Source organism: Siphateles boraxobius, unplaced genomic scaffold (assembly GCF_051911475.1).
Source record: "Siphateles boraxobius isolate OS27281-9 unplaced genomic scaffold, OSU_SipBor_1 41, whole genome shotgun sequence".
Taxonomy (NCBI): domain Eukaryota; kingdom Metazoa; phylum Chordata; class Actinopteri; order Cypriniformes; family Leuciscidae; genus Siphateles; species Siphateles boraxobius.
In genome coordinates this window covers 6,465,401-6,486,414 of record NW_027509042.1, presented here as the reverse complement: position 1 = coordinate 6,486,414, position 21,014 = coordinate 6,465,401, and the positions used below count along the sequence as shown (strand labels likewise).

The following is a 21,014-nucleotide window of genomic DNA, read 5'->3' as shown; positions in this document are numbered from 1 at the left end:
ACTTGTGACAACTTGGATATTTGAGGTGACTAAACTTAATGCTAAAAGCAAACAATAGAATGAGACTAACCATATAGTGTTACCAAGTAGAATTAGGGTAGCAAAATAAATCTGCTTTTTTACTTTTAGCACATTGGCAATGTAGAAACCACTTCCCATCTATTTGTTGTTGAAAGATATTAAATCAAACTTTATTTTGCGCCCAACGTCAGATACAACATCACCTAAGATATTTTACCTGTATTACACATAGAATATTACTTTTATTTACACTTTGTGGGTAAATAAAAGTATTTATATATAGGGCAAACAGTATCTACCATGATTTGCACCCAGTATAAATATCAGTATAAATACTTTTTATAAAATGACTGAACATACATAATGCTTGTAGTTTGAATAATCACTACCTATATCACAAACCTTTCTTTCTTGTGATTAGCCATTTTGGTGACTCAGAAGGGGCAGACAGGCCAATGTCATTTTTGGAGTAGACACGGAACTGGTATTCTCTCCCTGGCATGATGTTACAGGCTGTGAAACGGTTGTTGAAGATACGGTCTGCTACCGTGTGCCAGGTCCTCTTGGTGGAGTCTCTCTTGGTCACCATGTAATGCAGGCGATCATCACGTTTCTCATCTGGAGATGGTTCCCAGGAAACTGTCACCGTGCCCGGAACGTTCTCATCCAACTCTGCGGGACCTGGGGGCTTTGGCTCGTCTACATCAAAACAATCAGTAGTTCAACAGGACTGGCGGATCAAGACTATTAGATGTGCATTTCTACAGTGCAAGCGTGGTGGAGCATATATATATATATATATATTTTGTTTTTTTAAATATCTACAAATCTATACTGCCATTTAAACTGTTGGGGTGAGTAAATATTTTATTTAAGAAATTAAAACTTTATTTAGCAAGGATGCATTAAACTGATCAGAAGTGACAGCAATGTTTTCTACATTGTTTTGATAAATTATTTGCATTTCAAATAAATGCTGCTGTTTTTCTGAAGGATCATCTGACAATGAAGACTGGAGAAATGATGCTGAAAATTCAACTTTGGCATCTCCAGAAATAATAAAAAAAATGTATTACATTAAAACAGAAAACATACTCGGTTACATACATAACCTCGGTTCTCTCTAGAAGAGGGAACGAGTATTGCGTAAGTTGCTTAAGCTACGGGTAAAGTCATCTTTTCTTGAGATATTGAAGCCAAAAATTATCCTTAATTTTCCATTTATTGTCAACGCAGTGCAGCAGCCCCCAGACCTAGAGCAGGCAATCTTGAATGCTCATTGGCTGCCCTGCAGAAACCTCTGCAGCCTACCACTGAGCTTCTCGCGTGATGTCACGCTCAATGAGGGCGTTTTGTGCCCTCTACGCGTCACAGCCCGCCAAAATGGGGGTGGCTTAGCGTATAAAAGTCAGACTCGGAGGCTGCGTCGCTGGTTTCATCAGCTGAAGCGAAAATCGCTCGTGGCACCTGTACGGTCGGGTTACGCAATACTCGTTCCCTCTTTTAGAGAGAACCGAGGTTACGTATTTGACCGAGTACGTTCTCTTACGAGAGGTTCTCTCGTATTGCGTAATTTGCTTACGCTTCAGGAACCCATTGTCAACGCCGTGCGCGCCAAGCATCCACTTCATGAGTCCCAGGGATTCCCGGGAAACATAGGTAAGTGGGAATCAGGTGGCCAGCAATGCGTCTATATAAATATTCACCATACAGTGGAGCTCAACCAGGAGAGCTACCGTGATAGCTCTCACTATCGGATGCTGGCAGAGCCGATAGAGAAATTACCTGCGCTTTGAAGGGAGTGCCCAACACTTTAGGGAAATAGCCATGCCTTGGTTTGAGGATGACTTTAGAGTCATTTTGCCCGAACTCAAGACGCGCAGCGCTCACAGATAGCGCGTGTAAATCCCCCACACGTTTGCCTGATGACAGAGCAGTCAGAAAAACGGTTTTGAGCGAGAGGCACTTTAGGTCCACGGAGTCTATCGGTTCAAGGGAAAACTTTCAGGGCCTCTACGACCAAGGAAAGATCCCACATGGGAACGGACGGGGGTCGCAGAGGATTCATCCTTTTGACTCCTCTAAGAAAGCGGATGACCAGCTCATTTCTTCCTATTGACTGACCGCGCGTCGACTCAGTGAACACTGCAACGGCCGCCACGTATACATTAAGCATGGATCGGGCCCTGCCCTTATCCAACAGCTCTTGAAGGAAGTCAAGCAACCACGGGACCCCACACGTTCGTGGGTCTAGATCTCTATCAGCACACCATTTGGAGAACCAACCATTTAGACGCGTAGAGCCGTAATCGTGTTCATCACTCCTTCTGGCAGGACAATGGGTATTCGTTGATTAACCATGCGTGCAGAGACCAGCGCTCTGGATGGGGATGCCAGATTGAGCCGCGGGCTTGAGAGAGGAGATCTCTCCTCACCGGAATCGGCCAAGGGGCTGTGTATGACAGCCGCATCAGCTCCGGGAACCAGATTTGATTATCCCATCGCGGGGCTATAAGGAGCACCGAGTGGCGCGTTTCCCCGATTCTCTTGATTACCTGTGGTAACAGAGAGACCAGAGGGAAAGCATAAAGTGGGAGGCTGGGCCAGATTTGGGCCAGCGCATCCTCGTTCTTTGAAAAGAACATCGGCAATTAGCGTAATCTTTTGACGCAAACAGGTCGACTTCCGCTTTGAAAAGGTAACTGGACTGTTTGGGGGTAGAGGGACCATTCCCCTGGGGGAAAGTAGTTCCTGGACAGTTTGTCTGGGCCGTCGTTCAGGTGGCCTGGCACATGCGCAGCTCTCAGCGGGCGTAGGAGGTGCTGAGACCATACGAGAAGGCGTTCTGTCAGATAGCTGAGACTCCTGGATATCCTTGTCGATAAACGGGCCGTCATAGCCACAGAGTCCAGTTCTATCCCCAGAAAGGAAACTGACTAACTGGGCAGTAATGAGCTCTTGGTCCAGTTGACCGTGAGACCCAGGCTTTCCAGATGACTGAGGAGCACTGTTCTGTGAGATAAAAGTTATATCTCTGTCTGTGCCAGAATCAGCCAATAGTCCAAATAGTTCAGAATCCGCATGCCCTGATTTCTCAGGGGAGTGAGAGCAGCATCCATGCACTTCGTAAATGTATGGTGAGCTAAAGACGGACCGAACGGGAGGACAGTGTATTGATATACCTGGCTGTCGAAGGCGAATCTCAAGAATGCCCTGTGACGGGGTGTTATCTGAATCTGAAAGTAAGCATCTTTCAGATCGAGAGACATAAACTAGTCCCTCGGGCGAATTTTCTCGAGGATTTGTCTGGTCGTGAGCATTTTGAATGGTCTTTTCATGAGAGCTTTGTTCAAATGTCTCAGATCTAAGACAGGTCTTAGAGCTCCGTCCTTCTTGGGTACGAGAAAATAGCGGCTGTAAAAGCCTTACTCGCTCAAAGAAGGAGGTACTGGTTCTATAGCCCCTTTGCACAGCAGTTTGGCCATTTCTGTGCGGAGTAGATGCGCTACTTCAGCTTTCACTTTAGTCTCGGTCTGTGCTCGAAAGCGAGGGGGACGGCGAGCGAACCGTGGTGAATAGCCCTGTCTTATTGTGCTTAGCAACCACTCTGATTTTCCTGGAATTGCTTCCCATGTTTTTACATGTATAGCTAGGGGCAGAATGGCCTCCGAGTTCCGATCGCCACACTTCGTGGGCTCGGGAAACTGAACCGGAGGTATGGGCGTGGCGCACGCGCCCTCAGCGTTTGAATACGGCAGCTCGCTGACAGCGGTAGCTGGCTGTTTCATATGTGACGTCCCAATTGCTTTGAATGGGGAACGTTTTGTGATAGCTTTGTGATACGCGAGCGGCACTCGGGGCAAAAAGTTTGTTAGTAAGCGTGAGCGCTCGTGAGCGGGCACGTAACTCACATAGAAATGTGACGTCCCCGATTGCTTTGAATGGGTAACGTTTTGTGATAACTTTGTGATGCGCGAGTGGCGCCTGGGGCGAGGTGTTTGTTAGTAAGCGTGAGTGCTTCTAAGCCGGCATATAACTTACATTCATAACCTGACCGATATGAGGCTGCTTTGGCCGTGCAACAGAGCAGGCAGATAGTAGGCGTGGGCACGTAGTTGTGGGCACGTTTCCTACATCTAGCACTCGAGCAGCATTTGCCAGCTTTATGAGAGAGGGCTCTGTGAGTGTGAGAGACACGGGGGTGCGTGCTTGCGTGTAGGGGTGAACACTGAGATGTTGGTACATTTTCTAAACTTAGAGCACCACGGCGAGAGCCGGATAACCAGACGTTATACTCTTGAGATTTTGCAGGTGAGTGGGTTCCATTACCGGCTGGTTGGCTGTCGAATACATAGCTGCAGTAGCCTTTTCTAAGGGTACTGACAGGGTCGAGATGTTTCAATGGTGGTCCGGTCGCGGTGGGACTCAACCGTTTTTGAGGGATTTGTCTGGGTTGCCGTAGCAACGGCGGTTGTGTGCAGGCGAGCGGGTTGCATTACCGGCTCGTTGGCTGCCAAATACACCGCTGCAGTAGCTTTTGTAGCCTTCCTGGATCGAGAAGGAGGCGGAGTGATGAGAACTTGACCACTCCTCGCTGTCCGATGCCAGGATGGAACAGCTGTCACCTTGGTCTATTCCTTCAACATCGACCCCAAAGGCGACGGCAGTGAGGGCCGAAGCTGGCAGCTGCGCGTCTGGGAGGGGTGAATAAGGAGAGAGAGAAGCTGGCGGGATGTACTTCGGCGAGCATTCCAGTGTGACCCTAGGCTCCGGTGGTCTCTGTGAACGGCGCTTCTTCTTGCGCGGCCCTTCACAGGAAAAATGCGAGGCATTTTTAGAAAAACGCCTCACGCTCTTTTAGAAAGTGAGTGTCGCAGCGGCGAACACTAGCAATAACACTAAAAGGATACTCGTCGCCGGATGGCGTAGCAGGCACGGAAGGGCGCTTTCCATTGCGATCGCTGGTTTCAACAGCGGCGGCCTTCTCTCAGAGTCCAGTGAGCTTCGCTGAAGATGATGAAATCAGTGACACAGCCTCCGAGCCTGACTTTTAGACGCTAAAGCCACCCCCATTTTGGCGGGCTGTGATGCGTAGAGGGCACGAAGCTGTAGGTCTGCTGGCTGCTGCACTGCGTTGACAATAAATGGAAGATTAAGGATAATTTTTGGCTTCAATATCTCGAGAAAAGATGACTTTATCCGTAGCGTAAGCAACTTGCGCAATACGAGAGAACCTCTCGTAAGAGAACAGTTATTTTCATTGTAAAAATATTACTGTTTTTACTGTAAAATTTGATCAAATAAATGCAGCCTTGGTGAGCATAATAAACTTTTGAATGGTAGTGTACATTTCTTTTTGTAATTTTTTTGTTGAGTATGTTAAAATAGCTCTAACTGTCCCTAGCTTAATATGTAGAGACTATAAGTAAAGTCGGTGTGCACACTGCGATTTGGCCGTCTTAGATAAATTTTGCAAATCCTAAAAGAATCCTCTGATCCTAGGCTAAAATATGAAGTCTTTGATTGTTAGTTTGACATATTCACCGACAGCCGATTAATGACCGTTGTGATCAAATTTTACCTCAGACGAAATTTTGGCAGTGTCAGAAGATTTGACTCACAGTCCTGCAATGTGACTTCTCCTACGACAAAATTGTCTTCGTTTTTCGAGACAAGCCATGACCAAAATTAACGTTAGAGATTTCTTTGTAGCCACCATTCCAATCCCGCGAGTAACGCAGCTCACTGTCACCGAACGCTTCATTGATTGATGATGTAAAACTCCAGACAAGTTTTCTTGAGTGTGTCCGTTTTTAACGCGTCTTGACTGTCGTACAGTTAATGACAACTGAGATCTTACAGTGTGACATTGCTTACAGCGATGATCATGTTTGTACAGTCTGACAAACAACAATCGTAAAGGACTATTATAAATCACACAGTGTGCATCTGGCTTAAGTCATTCATTGGATGATTTCTCTGAAAGGTAGCCTATAAGCATTCAGTGGCTACAATGCTTACAAAACATTGATCAGATTGTTTAAGAATTCTGACTAGCCCAACATAGCAACATGGTTTGACCAATGGTGTGAATTGGGGGCATGGCTGTTTTGAAACCAGCGACAGACTGGGACCATTTAGGAACACATTTTTTCCGTTTAGTGATGCCACAGAAATCACAAACTATGTTTAAATGCTGTAAGATGGTATCTTAAAGATGATAAAATACACACTGGTTCACTACTTTTACCTGTAACTCTAATCTCAACACTGAAGGTCTCTTGTCCCACAATGTTCTTTACTAGGATGGTATAGATTCCTGTATCGTTGCGTTCTGCAGATGGGATCAGGATCTGAGAGCCCCCCTCAGTATTGCTAATAGTGACACGTTTGGACACAGGGACACCATCTTTAAGCCAGGTGACGTCAGGCATAGGGGAAGCCTGTAAAAAAAAAAAAAAATATATATATATATATATATATATATAGGATTAAGCAAAACATAGTTTTCATGAGGGGAGTTGGAAGGATCTGAAAAGTGAATGGGGAGGGAGCACATTATAGCCTGGCTCATGAATATTAATTAGGCTACATAACGGTCAGCAAGTAGTCCCAAATTTTTTGCTGATGCAAGTTGAGAGTACATTTTTCATCAGGGGATCGAGGATGTGTAACAGAATTCTACACAACAGCGGTTACATTTTTCGCTTCGTACCACAGGCAATATATAATGATTGTCTCCCAAAAAATGACTTGTAAGACAAACTTATATAACATAGATAAAGGTTGCTACACCCCTGGTTTGGTCTCTAAAAGCATGGTTTTAGTATTGCTCATTACCTCAAAGTTGATGCTGACTCGTGCAGAATTTCCAGCTCTGACCACCATGAAACTCTTGATCTTAGCATCTGTGAATCTTGGTCTCACTAAGAAAAAATATCCGTACAGTGTTGGAAAATGAGGGGTAGATCAATTTTCATTGCTGACCATATAGACGAGTTGATGCTACTCACCTGGAGGAGGCATAGCCAAGATGTAGTTGTCCAGCTCTTGTGGCTCTCCCTCTCCACCTTCATTGGCGGCGGCCACTCTAACCCAATACATGGCCATTGATTTCATTCCCTTTATAGTGTAGGTGCTCATGTTGATGGCATTTGAGTTGCATCGATCCCACTCTGGGTTCTCAGCAGGCCTGATATCGACAAAATACCCCTTGGCCTCATCCTGAACCCCGGGGTCTACTTTTGGTTTAGTCCAAGACAAGGACAAAGTATTGTAGGTGGAGTCCGTGACTTTAAGGTCAATGACTTTACCAGGGGGTTCTGATTGGATATTGAGAAAAAAGCATTTGCATGAAGCGAATTTTGAAAGATTATAAGAGAAAATAGGGAGAGGTGCAAATTAAGTTCAAGTTCAAATTAGCTTGTTATTCCAAAAAGTCTGACCTAAATCCACTATTTTTGCATATCTTTGAGGGGAGGCCATGGTTAATTTTTCAAAATGCACAGCCTTGAGAATACTTTTGCTAAATCTTGTCTTTTTGAAGATAATGAGCTACCTGAGAAATTACTTACTTTTTGGATCTCTTGCAAACACAAATTCTGAAGGGTGACTTGCTTCACCAGCTCCAGATATGTTGATGGCGGACACACGGAATTCATACTCCATTCCTTCCACTACATCTTTTACAGCATATTTCTTTGCTGTGGAGGGTAATTGACTGGTTAAACATTACTATCAGACAGTAGTTCAAAGTAACTTGTGTAGACATGTGAGAAACCAACCTTGGATTGGCTCATCTGGTGGATTGACTTGGCCCCACAAGTTGCTGCCCTTCTTGCGTTTCTCTAAGTTATAACCCAAAATATTGGTTCCTCCGGTGTTGGTCGGGGGAGTCCATGTCAGGTTTATGCAATCTTTGAAGGCACTGGCTACTTTAGGAGTAGATGGCTGACCAGGATATGCTAGAAAGAAAGACAGTTAACAGGTTTTGACCTTCTGAAATAGTCTGGATGGTGACTGATAAGCACAGAAGTACCTCAGAGATTTTTTTATTAAGTCACCTTTAGTGCCAGCCTGCACATCCTCTGTTTCCATCAGTTCACTGGTGCCTTCATCACTCTGGGCTCTGATTCGGTAGCAGTATCTCCTTCCATGGTCAACATCAGTGTCTTTATAGTGGGCTTCACCTGGAATCTGGCCTATTTTTTTCCATGTGTTGCGTCCAATTTGGTTGCGTTCAAGTATGTAATGTTTAATTGGGCAACCACCATCATCTTTTGGTGGTCTCCACTTGATCTCGATGCTGTTGGAAGATGCTTCAATTATCTCCAGAGGTCCAAGTGGGGTGGTAGGTTTATCTAAATAGAGATAAAAACATGATTTTAGGTATATGTTGAACAAAATGGTGTATAAACTTGTCACCAATCTGTGCTACATTCTTATTAAAAATAAAGCCTGTTTAATTAGTTAGCTTTTTTACTTACCAAGTACAACTAGGTTAGAGAGGGCTTCAACTGTGCCAAACTTATTTTTGATTTTGATTTTGATTTCCCCAGTGTCTTTACGCTGTAATTTGGTGAGAAGCAGACGGCTTTCACCCTCTGAAATCTCAATCTTGCAGTGAGTGTCTGGCATGAGCTCTTCACCATCTTTGTACCACTGAACTTTGCATGGCTCACAGCCAATATAAGGAACTTTAAAGGTGGCTTTTTGATTGTGTTTGATCACAATCGGTTTTGCAAATGCTTCAATTTCTTTTGGATTGAATCTTGGTGGATCTTAGCACACAAACAGATTTATAAGTGTAAATGTGAAATTCATAACATTTGCATATGCATTGACAAAAATTAGCCGATGTTAGAAAACAAACCTTCAACTGCAATCACACATTCGGTTTTACGCCCATCAGCCTCAAATCGATATTTTCCAGCAAATTCTTCTGTTACTTTGTCAATTTTCAGTTTGTGAAGGACCCCATCTTTACTGATGGTTATACCCTCAGTGGCGTCAGCAATCTACAGAGAAAAGTAAAAAACTGTGTATATGTGTTTACACACACCAAGGGCCAGATTTACTACCAGCTTGCGCAGCGCAAAACCTCTTTTGGCATTAAAAAATTACGATCACGGTTAACTAAAGACACACACAGTGAAAAATTAACGCTGAGAATCCGTGGACAGGGTTATTTTTGCGGCTGACCTTATTGAATATGCATTTGTAGAACTTTCCCTTTCAGATGCAAAATTTATGGAAGGAGAGTATTTAAAAAAATCATGCAAGGTTTGCACTAGTCAATTTACTGGTATTTGCACCATTATTTAACGGGCCAAGAAAAGCATGTCTTTAAACAGACGCTAATTTGCGCTGCTCTTGGTAGATTTTGTTGGTCATTATGGAAATAATATGGCTGCCGCTGTGTTCTTTAATTTTCTCGTCGACAGTAGATCATGCGCAGAACTTTCCACTCCCATTGGCTTTTTTTTTAAATTGTGCTCTCACGCTAATTTGCCCTGTTTAGTAAATGTCATGTTATACTGTATATACATATAATATGGCATCTTTAAACCTCGTCGCCATCTTTAGACCAGACACCCTCACAGTCAGCACTGAGTTTGCAGACCAGTTCAGCCGCCTCTCCCACAATAACTTTGCAGTCTTCCAGCCCAGCAGAAAAGTAAACACCAGGATCTGAAAAAAAAAAAAAAAAATGGATGCATGGGAATTAGTTTTGAGTTAGTTTAGGGTCAGATGACCATTGTCTTGGTATTATCTTCTGTGCTGACTTCTTACAATCTGTATCTTCTTAGAACCCATGTTATGATGATAATGATAATTATGAAGCATTTCTGAAGGACCGCTACACATTTCAAATTACTTATTTCGAACTGCATTGTACAGGCATTATTTTCATTCCAATAGTCCATAATTATCACTCTTGGGTTAAGTTGTTTAGTCGAGGTAATTCTCTGAATTAGCAGTCACTCTAATTATTCTTCAGCTTTACCACTATGGGGTGTACACAAATTGAAACCTTCTGCTTTTGGTTGTATTATCAAATATTGTTGCTTTTTTATTGACAATCAGAATACTTTCTCTGGAAGCCATCCAAATGGATTGTGTTCTTGTGGTAAATTTGCTCTAAAATTTCCTGGTAAATGATTGAGTCACTTTTGTGTGAAGAATGCCAAGTGTTTTGGCAATTAATAATCTTGCTGGTATGACTTCTGTTTGAATCTTCGGGTCTTCTGAGGCACATCAAATCTTTGTCTTCTCATAATTAAAGTTTGTGAGGTCATATTAGATTGCATTTATTATTATCATGTCCCGGTTCCTCAGATTAGTGAGCGAGGTGATTTGCCTTTAAGACGAACAAGAGTGGTGAGGACAATACAAGCGCATACTGATATACACAAACAGCAGACACACAAACAGTGTATAAGACATATCTGGCACATTGCAGACTGGGTGGATACTATTTTTTAAAACCAATTTATTATTGAATCTTACAAGAAAACAGACATTTTTCCACAAAGGTATTGGTCCCCTCTCCATTTCATTCATTTAAAGGAATAGTTTACTGCGAAATATCACTCTAAACCTATAAGTCCAAATCAATCCAAAACAGGCACTTCAAAATTAATTAATTAATTAAAACATAAAAAAATTTAATAAAATAAAAAATTATATCTAGTAGTGTATTTGAGCATTCTTTCAGAATTATTTAGTCTGCCACAGAAAAAAATAACAGCATACAGGTTTGGAAAGACATGAAGGTGAGTAAATAATTACAGAATGTTAATTTTTGGCTGAATTATCCCTATTATAAACAAAGCTATCCAACACCCACTCGCACCCAATGTGCAAAAAATATCTCCCGCCTACTCAAATTAACTAAGCTTGCTCATCAGATTTGGCTTTACAAAGTTTCAACAAGCATATTTGGTGAAGCAACTGCTGATATGAATATATGCTTACAAAGTCAGTTCTGTACCTATTGAACCCGAGGGAATAATCTTTAAATGGATAGCGCTTGGGACGGTAGATCTGACAAAGTTTCTCAATGGAAAGTTATCCAGGAAGCCGTTAAGTCTGTGGTAGGGGTGTGCCATATCATACCGTCCACGATAATACCGGTATACATTTTTACATGATAAAAAAGTGTCATATCGCGATATCAATGATATAGCGACGCGATGACGTATGGCGCATTTACGTTCCCTAGCACGCACAACAACAACACCTGTCTGAGCACGAGAGCAGCCTGTCAGCCTCTGATGACAATTTAGCAATTTCACAAACAGCTTGAGTGTTCAGCGGGGTTGCCGACGCGCGTCTTCTCTCGCGCGCGTTTAGGAGTCGGGACATGACTGAATGGTCTCTTGCACAATCGGGCCATCAGTGCATCGTAACTAAAGTTTATAATTTTCAAGTCTTCTTAATTCTTATCAGTTTAAACATTCAAGCGGTTTTAAACTATCCAGTAAGCTACTCGCGCACTCTCTGAGAGTACATAGGCTACAGCTCGCGAGAAACGAAAGTTATTTTTTGCGGATTATATCGCTTTAATGGGGGGAAAAACGCAAAATTGTGTTAAACTTCCGGTCTTGGTAAGTATACTCATAAACACAGTCGGTTATGTATAAAACGCATGTGACTGTGACAGACAGTATAATGAAAACAGCAATGGATACGTGCACTAGCTGTAAAAGTGACAGCAGCCATAGGCTATGCGTCTGTCATTAATGTTGTCGTCGAAACAACAAAAGATAGCTTTAATTGTAATGAATGAGAATTATTAGCCTATGTATTTAATTTAATCAGGAAACAGAACTAAAAGACTATGTTATTTTACATTTGATTACTTTATTATGTTTCTGTAGTATTTCTGAATACTGGTGATAGACCTACACACATTTAACATTTAATTCAAAGATTGAAATCAAGCTTCCTTGTGTTGTGTAAACTCTTAACAATAAAATTACCATATTGTAAAAACGCAATGAGTGAGCAAACATTTAGGCGAGATAAACATAATAAGAAAATTTTCAACAACAACAAAAAAATGTCAATATAGTCATAAATATCATTATCGCAAATATTCCCACCCCTAGTCTGTGGTGAGATGTTTGGTCCTGCAGAAATAAGACCCAAAACACAAAGCATGTCTAATAGTTGAATTAAAGCTAAACTATTAAAAAAAGAGATCCTTTGGGGATGCTGTGGTAGTGCGACAATTAGATGTTTAATAACCACCCACTCAATTAAAGAAGTTTTCAAAAGAACTATGTGCAAAAATGTCTCCATAATGATATAAAAAACTTGGAATAGGAAGTGTTTGGATAACTTTGTTCCAGATTATGTGATTGAATTAGACTCAGAACTCCAAAATTAGTCCTGATTGTTCTGAATAACTGTAAATTATGACATTGCTTCCATGCAACTGTCAGTGCAACTTCAAACATCTCTTACCAACAACTGTCTCCAGAACCTGTAGGCCATGTTTTTTACGGCCTGAACGCTTGTCAGCTTTTGCTGACTCATCCTTTTCATCTTCAGCACCTTTTTCTTCCCCTGTAGCTTCAGTGCTGCCCCCTGTTGGGCCTCCGGTACCTGGTGGCTTCCCGGGTCCTGGTGGGTCCCCAGAACCTGATGGGCTGCCAGAACCTGATGCACTACCGGACATGGATGGGTTCTCAGAACCTGAAGGGTTGTCAGAACCTGACGGGTTTCCTGAACCTGATGGGTTACTGGAACCTGATGGATTACTGGAACCTGATGGGTTGCCAGACCCTGATGGGGTTTCTTTATCTGATGGGTTACCTCCACCTTCAATTATGCCATTTGGTCAGTCGTGAAGCATTTTGAAGATTGACATCAATATGATAAAGAAGGTTGAAAAGAACATTTAGGATAAAAAGAAGAACACACAACAAACAAGAACATTTAAGAGAACAGTGGCAAAACAACCACAAAAAATCCAAACAATGAACATTTTCAGAGGTCCAGCCTCTAAACGTGCTTTAGAGTGAGTGTATGTGTTTTGTTTCTGTTGTGTCATGAAGGGTTATTCCACCCACAATAAAATCTCATTGGTCCAAAATCCTGCTACACATATCTGTGTATTAAGCATATTATATATTATAAATCAATGTATCAAGATGTATATGCCATAGTACTATTAATGACTATTTTTTACAAGAAAGTTTCCAGAAAATTCAAGAAAGTTTCCAGAACAAAAATGCTGCACAACCAATCAGAACATGATGTTATGCAGAGCTTGATATGTGGCCAATGAGATTTCACAGTGGGCGGGGCTACCCAGTGTGGCACCACAGATATAGAAATCAAACAACCAGAATATTATTTTCGAAACGTTACACACTGACTTTGAAAAACAGACAAACCACACAAAAACACACAATACAGGTACCACACAATACAGGTACACGGATAACAAATAAATGAAACAAACAAACAAACAAACAATAAAGACAGACAAACCGAGCAGCACATTAAGCTGGTTTTTTTGTGTGGTAAAATATACATTTTGAAAAATGTTAATTTTATCGAACATTCGATGATAGAGAAAATGAAAAAGATATATTTGTTGATGTAGAGTTTTTAGTTTTATGTTGTCATTTTACTGGTTCATATTATTGGAAATAGCATTAGTCTCTCCTCTCTTCTGTTTTCTTAGTTAAAAGTAGTATTACTTAAATATACACATTAATTATTCTTAATCACTGAATATTAATAATCATGAAAAAAGTTAATTCACATCAAATGTTCTGTTAAGATTTTATCAGTCATTCAAGAAAAAACTATTTGTTTGTGTTAATGTTGATACTTAATGGAAAAGACACTTTTTAGTTAAAAACACTATTTAGTTTCTGTAATCATTTTAATTCATATGAGCTGGATTTAGTGTGTTCATCCACACTCTTACCAATCACCGTGTCTGGTATCAGTGGGCCTTGTCTTTCACGGGTACGGCCCGCAGCTTCACCTTCCTGCTTACAATGTTCCTTGTTCACATCTGGAACTGGGCTGGGTGTGTTTGAGTTTCCTATCATGATTTTTGATGTAAACTGTAAATTAATCAACATAGGATGTGTAATGATTTGTGTGTGTGTGTGTGTGTGTGTGTGTGTGTGTGTGTGTGTGTGTGTGTGTGTGTGTGTGTGTGCGTGTGTGCGTGTGTGCGTGTGTGCGTGTGTGCGTGTGTGCGTGTGCGTGTGCGTGTGCGTGTGCGTGTGCGTGTGTGTGTGTGTGTGTGTCACTTGAGCTAAAAACACCAGCAGGATTTAGGTGTGTTATGATGATAACTGCTTATGTTTGTGCAGAGTAACTTCCGCTTATAACCAAACAGAAAATTGTGCAAAGATGTTGCAAAAAACAAAATTATATTGCAAAAGCCTGTTAAATGATGGCAAAAAAAGTATTTAAAAGGGTATCACACTTGCTGTTGATTTTAGAGTTGAATAGAGTGTGTATGTATATAGCTTTGTTTCAAATGACATAACATTAAATAATATATATGACAGTATGATTGTAGACTTTTACATTATCAAAAGAAATTATACTTAAAAAAAAATGCTGTTTTTCTATTCATGACTCTAAGCCTAGACTCTAAGCCTAGCCTTCATGACTTCAACTTTCTATTCATGACTCTAATTCATCAAAAATTATGTAGGATTGTGTGACACTGAAGATAGGAGTAACATTTCCTGTAGCTCAAACAGTAGAGCGATGGCCATTGGACCTCCCAGGTCATGGGTTTGATTCCCAGGGAAACCAAGAACTATAATAAGAATGTAAATGTGTACCTTAAAATGCAATGTAAGTCGCTTTGGATAAAAGTGTCTGCCAAATGTAAATGAGTTGAAAATTCAGCTTTGCCATCACAGAAATACATTACATTTTAAAATATATTTAAATAGAAAACATTTTAAATTGTAACAATCTTTTACAATATTGCTGTTTTTACTGTATTTTTGGTCAAAATTTAATTAAAATTATCAAGATGATTGCAGACCTCTGGTTTAAAGTTTGGCCTGGTCTGCTTTCTGTAAGAACCAACCACTTTTGCCATGTTACAGTGCATATTTTTTAAATTAGAGATGAAAGCGAGAAGAAATCTAGCATATATATGTTTTGTTTCTCCTTGTATAATTGCTTACCTATAACAGTCTCGGGTACAAGAGGTCCTGCTCGCTGACGCTTTTTTTCTTCATCACCTCCTCCCTCACCACCACCACTTCCACCAGAGCCATCAGCTCCTCCAGCCCCACCAGCAGCTCCAGCTCCACCCGCCCCTCCAGCTCCACCGGCTCCTCCAGCTCCATCAGCTCCACCCGCCCCTCCAGCTCCACCGGCTCCATCAGCTCCACCCGCCCCTCCAGCTCCACCGGCTCCATCAGCTCCACCCGCCCCTCCAGCTCCACCGGCTCCTCCAGCTCCATCAGCTCCACCGGCTCCTCCAGCTCCTCCGGCTCCTCCAGTACCTCCAGTACCTCCAGCCCCTCCGGCTCCACCAGCTCCTCCACCTTCTCCGGTACCAGTAGCTCCTGTAGCCCCCACCACTCCTACCACTCCTACCGCCCCTGCAGCTCCACCTCTACCTCCAGCTCCAGCCTTCTCAAGCATTGTTGCCTGTGCAGCCATTGCAGCAGCTGCCGCAGCCCCTGCCGCAGCAGATTGCTCAGCACTCAGGCCTTCATTTAAGGCCTTGAGTTCAGCCTGCTTCCTGGCTTCTTCCTGAGCTTTGGCTTTGGCTTTAGCTGCTGCAGCCTGTGCTGCTGCATCTGCCGCGACTTTAGCATCAGCCTCAGATACACCTTTGGCTTTAGCTGCGGCTAGAGCCTCCTCTGAAGCTTTAGCAGCAGCTGCGGCCGCGGTAGTTGCAGCCGCCTGAGCGGCCGCTTTTGCTGCTTCGGCTTCAGCTTTGGCTTTGGCTTTGGCTTCAGCTTGAGCTGCCTCTCGTTCAGCCTGGAGTTTTTTAGCTGCCTCCAAAGATTCTGCCATCTCTTTCTTGTGTTTCTCAGCCTGCTCGGCAGCAATCTTCTGCAAGTCGTCTCCAGCACCGCCTGCCTGAGTGGTTTTACGGGCTTTCTTCTTGCCCTTTGTTGCAGGATCTTTGTCAGCTGGTGTGGAAACAATATTACCAACAGATTCAGATAGTGCTTTTTACATTTATTAAGGGTTTTTCATCATGTTAATTTGACACAATTGATTATTACAAAAATAAAATAAAACTGACAATAGATGGTCTTTATTTGTGGACAAAATTTGAAAATATTGACATATGCTATTATTTGTGATTTATCTGAATACCTAATCAACAAATCTAAATTTGATTAGATTTTTAAAATTATTGACAAAAATATGTTCTAATAAAAGGGCTTTGATCATTTGTGATTGATTATTAATCTGCATATCATGCAATTATTAATATTATTTTTCCATTCATTGACAGCCCAGTTGTCTAACAGAACGGCAGTCAATTTAACATGTACATTTAGTTCAATTTGAGGACTCACTTGCAAATAATAATACATGTGATAATTTGCTATTAATTTAAAGTGTCCCTATTATACTATTTTAAAGGTTAAATTTAAAATAGTTTAATTTAAATTTTCTCATAATAAATTTTGCACCTCACCACGTTTTTAAATGAATCTCAAACGACTCGACGGGTGAAACAATCTCTCTAAATCCCTCCTTTCCATGAGGCTAGTCTGCTCTGATTGGCCAGACGGCCCAGTCTGGTCTACCGCTTACAGCACTTGACGGAAGCTAAACTACCATCACCATAACGGAACTTCAGCTTCGAAGCGATTGTACACACTGTGCACTCAACCCGAAAGTGTATTCAACTCGAACCTCCATCACAAGGATGACTTGAGCAGGACGTTTTTTACTCAAAGTAGTAAGAACAACAATCTGCATTAAAAGACAGTTTAAGGTAATAGTGGCCCGACAGCTGATTTGTAGAACTATTTCAGTAAGACAGTAAGGTGAGATAGCCGGTTAGCCGGAAACTTACACAATATAAAACACTAAACTACGTACTTTGAGTACTCGGTAGAAAATATATACATCAATAATTATTCATACTTACAGGTTGTGATTCTGAGGAGCAAGCCGGTCAAAAAATAAATTGGATACTGGCTCATCTTTCAAGAGCAAGCGTTTTACGAATCCTGCGTTGAACTCCAAGATTTGAAAAGCATTCGTCAGTAAAATGATGCGTTTGAGGCATTATGCAAATGTCTTATCTAGTGACGTGTAACCACAACCCAGTGGGACGTAATACAGACGACTCGTTTGGACGGTTCAGAATCGATTATTTCTTTTGGAAGACAATAACTTTATTTGTCGTGAACTTTGCAGAACGTTTACATTCACAAAATTATGTTTTATTAAAAAAGTTCGGGAAGACCACGTTCAGATAATTAAACCTAATTAAACAAGAGTGGAGCAAAACAAAAAATTCCGAGCTCGGAGCCCTCCTGCCAGACAGCATGCCAAATACGCATAATCTTTACTCTGGTTAATTTGATGTAAGTGTGTACTCGTGAACAGCTATATTACACACCGCATGAAAGGGAATATTTGAAAAACCATAATAAGGGCACTTTAATTAATCAGCATGATGATGTATTTAATTTGATTACATTTTTATTAATTGACAGAATTTGTTTCTAATAATTGAAAAAAAAGGTTGTACTTACCTTCTACAATCAGCCAAGCACTGCAAGACTTAATGCCGGCTAGAGCAGCATAGATTCCAGCATCCAAAGGCATACAATCAATGATTTTAAGACGGTGGATCAGTTTATCCTCTGAAGAAGTAATCTCATATTTTTCATTGTTAGAGAGAGGTGTATTTTTTAGGGTCCAAACTATTTCATTAATGGGCTGAGTTAAGACACACTCGAAGATGGCATCCTCTCTTTCTTGGGCTGTCACCTCCTTAATCTTCAGGGCAAAGTCCACAGGGGCAACTGTGTGTTAAATATGGATAAACACACATCAGTCAACCCATGATGGCATTATGCATTCTGTGAGAGTGCTGCTGAAAAGACCGGCAAAGCTGTTCACCACAGTATGGGTTTTGGATACTGGTGTACTGGTGTCTCCACTAGGCTTAACTTTCAATGGAAATACACTAGTAAAAAAAAATAGCTTAGGGTATAAATACTATTATAATGTTAGAGTAGAAGCAAAACATGATTTATATTAGCAGACCAGAGACATCACATTCTGAATTTAATGTAACTTTCACAAGTGCGACCAAACAGATGCTTCCAGTGCAGACAGCTCCATTTATTATAATGGAATCAAATTAGTTTTGACGCATCACGGCACTTAGCTCACATCCAGTGTGGACGTGGTTAACCAGCTAGACCAGCATCAAAGTAGCATAGACCGGCACGGGAATTCATGCTGGTCTTTTCAGCAGAGGGTTTAATGACAAATAAACAAATGTGGTGTGAAAACGTACTCTTGAAATCAGTTGAAAAGATATTGACACCCTCAACATCCACTTGATAGATTCCTGCATCTTCTGGACTGAGATTTTTAACAGTGAAGATATACTTCTTGCCAACTTGTTTTAGACCGTGTCTCAATTCTCCTTCAGCTTCTTTGGTGAATGGAATCATGACACCATCCTAAACAAATGTTTTTTTTTTTTTACATGATGCATGTTCATGAATACATTGCATATACACAACAAAAATTAAAGGCTGGTGCTCATAATAATGCTGGCTGAACGGATGCCACTAGTATAGCATGTTTTCTCTAAATAACTTTGCAAAGTATGTGCAATATCAGAAACCTTCATAGCCATGCAAAAATTATAAATAAATGTATTTTACCAGCTAACAAAATTGTAGTCAAAATAATTCAATTAATTTCGGGTTGGGTGAATTCAGTACAATGGCAGTACGCTACCTACTGGACTGAAGTGTGAGGCAATTCTACTGTTAAAATTTCTTAAATGACAAATGGGTTTTTTGTTTTTTTTTAGATATACTTGTATATGAAGCAATAGTAAGTGCTGTCTGTCGATTGTCAGAGACAATTTCAATGTGTCTCTTCATATGCTCAATATCAAGCATTTATTGTTTTTAATCTACTATATCACACCTTAACACAGTTCTCACCTTATATAGAAAAATGCGACTGTTGGGGTCTTTGAGCTCCATTTCCAGTTCAAAGGTTGCAGCACCCTCAGCCTTCACCTCAATGGGTTTGAGATTACTGAGATGTTGGATGAACTAAATCAGTGAAACAAACAGAACATAACAATTTGTCTCCACATGCAGTTGTGCATCCAGTCATGAAAATGTGAAAGCAATTATTTGTGAAACATTCTGTCATCCTGGCAGCTCTTTACCTGTGCCTGCTCCTCTTCTCTTTCCTTCTTCATCTGGACCAGTTTCTTTAGCATGCCACGGAAATCAGTGATTTTAAACTCGGAGCAAATTCTTTCATAGTCTTTCTTCTCAGCACTCAGCAGCAATTCCCAAACTGAGTCGTCAATGTCACCTTCCCTTTTCTCCTCACTTTTTTTGCCAGCACTTTAAAAAGATTGAAATGACAAATATGAGGCCAAATGCTAGCACTTAACTGGGTTAACGTCACTGATGTTATAATATGAGATGGGCTAATTAACTATGGCAAGAATCATGCATATGAATAGACCCTAATGTGAAACTGAACAGCTGAGGACATGGCATTAATGTGTAATGTAATGGAAACAAATATCTCACCCTTTCCTGAGCTTCTTTCTAAACTCTGTTGGGTCACCTGCTACAGCTTCAAAATGCAATCAACAAACAGAAGGAAATTAAATGCGTATGTGCGCCATACTAGAAAAAACACAAATTAAATCACTTTTGGTATAAAGAACTGCCGTCCTAACCTGAAGAAAATCCATTAGCAATATGTTGCCACAATTGTCTTACCTTCTTCAGACTTTTTAATTTCTTTGTCTTTTTTGAATCCAACTAAAAAGAAAAAGAAAATATTGTGTTTGGAGCTTTTTTTCTCTGTTACTAGCTGTACTTTGTTTCTGAATAGAATAAGAAATGACTTAATAATAAAAGTAACAGTTAAGTTTAAAGGGGTCATCGGATGCCCATTTTCCACAAGTTGGTATGATTCTTTAGGGTCTTCTTGAAAAGTTTGTAGCATACTTTGGTTAAAATTCCTCAATGGTTATGTAAAAGAACATCCTTTTTACCTCTTCAAAAACAGCTCTGTTCACAGCGACCCGTTTCGGTGCATGTCTCTTTAAATGATAATGAGCAACTGCTCACCCCACCCCTTTCTTCCGTGGGGGGTGTCGACACAAGACTGCCTTCGCAGACAGTGGCTGCGTTCCAGTCTACTTTTAGACACACACTTGCGAACTTCCCTAAGCACTTCCCCTCGGGGGAATCCCTGCCGCCATTTTGAAGTGCGTTCCATTTCGTGAAGTGGACGAGGGAAGTTTATATGGACAGACCCTCACTCCCTCGATTTTGACAGAGGGAGCGAGTCTACTTCATACTGTATGTACACTTCAGGCAGCTCCATATAGCACAATGCAAGATGATTGTGACGTCAACGCATATTGCGTTTAATTTACTCCACCACAAACAACTCTATGATATATTAATTATTATTTTTTTTAAATAAACAACTCAAACACACCTATATACATTTAGAATGCTACATTAAACAATTTCGTAAGGGAAAAAAATAAATAATAAATCAACCCCATAGTGGATTCTAAGTGATCAAGGGCTTAGCAGGTTCCAATTCAGCCTATTGCAAAGGTTCTGCCAGTAGTGGACACTCATGCAACATAAGCAATGACGTACATCCAAATGAACAAGATAGAGGGAAGTAAGCGAGTGAAGGGCATTACAATTTTGGACAGGAACGCAGCCAGTATACAAATGGCTGAGGGAAATATGCTAAGACGGGACAGTCCGTCA

General features: G+C 41.1%; 1 protein-coding gene across 3 annotated transcripts in view; it reads right to left on the bottom strand.

The window, feature by feature from the left end:
• Positions 1-21,014, bottom strand: part of igfn1.1 (immunoglobulin like and fibronectin type III domain containing 1, tandem duplicate 1) — a 37,442-nt gene that overhangs the window by 3,860 nt on the left and 12,568 nt on the right. For 2 of the 3 annotated variants that reach the window (XM_077198000.1, XM_077198001.1), the window contains 17 exons: positions 19,998-20,039; positions 19,803-19,848; positions 19,427-19,610; positions 19,194-19,307; positions 18,530-18,698; positions 17,757-18,029; positions 15,204-16,166; positions 9,590-9,711; positions 8,894-9,038; positions 8,508-8,801; positions 8,085-8,381; positions 7,806-7,985; positions 7,596-7,724; positions 7,035-7,343; positions 6,862-6,947; positions 6,272-6,464; positions 424-720 (listed from right to left, as the gene is read on the bottom strand). In XM_077198000.1, the coding sequence (XP_077054115.1) occupies positions 424-720; positions 6,272-6,464; positions 6,862-6,947; positions 7,035-7,343; positions 7,596-7,724; positions 7,806-7,985; positions 8,085-8,381; positions 8,508-8,801; positions 8,894-9,038; positions 9,590-9,711; positions 15,204-16,166; positions 17,757-18,029; positions 18,530-18,698; positions 19,194-19,307; positions 19,427-19,610; positions 19,803-19,848; positions 19,998-20,039 (3,843 nt within the window). Of the gene's footprint in view, positions 1-423; positions 721-6,271; positions 6,465-6,861; positions 6,948-7,034; positions 7,344-7,595; positions 7,725-7,805; positions 7,986-8,084; positions 8,382-8,507; positions 8,802-8,893; positions 9,039-9,589; positions 9,712-12,492; positions 12,850-13,969; positions 14,090-15,203; positions 16,167-17,756; positions 18,030-18,529; positions 18,699-19,193; positions 19,308-19,426; positions 19,611-19,802; positions 19,849-19,997; positions 20,040-21,014 lie in introns of all 3 variants that reach the window. The other variant, XM_077197999.1, reaches the window with a different exon arrangement.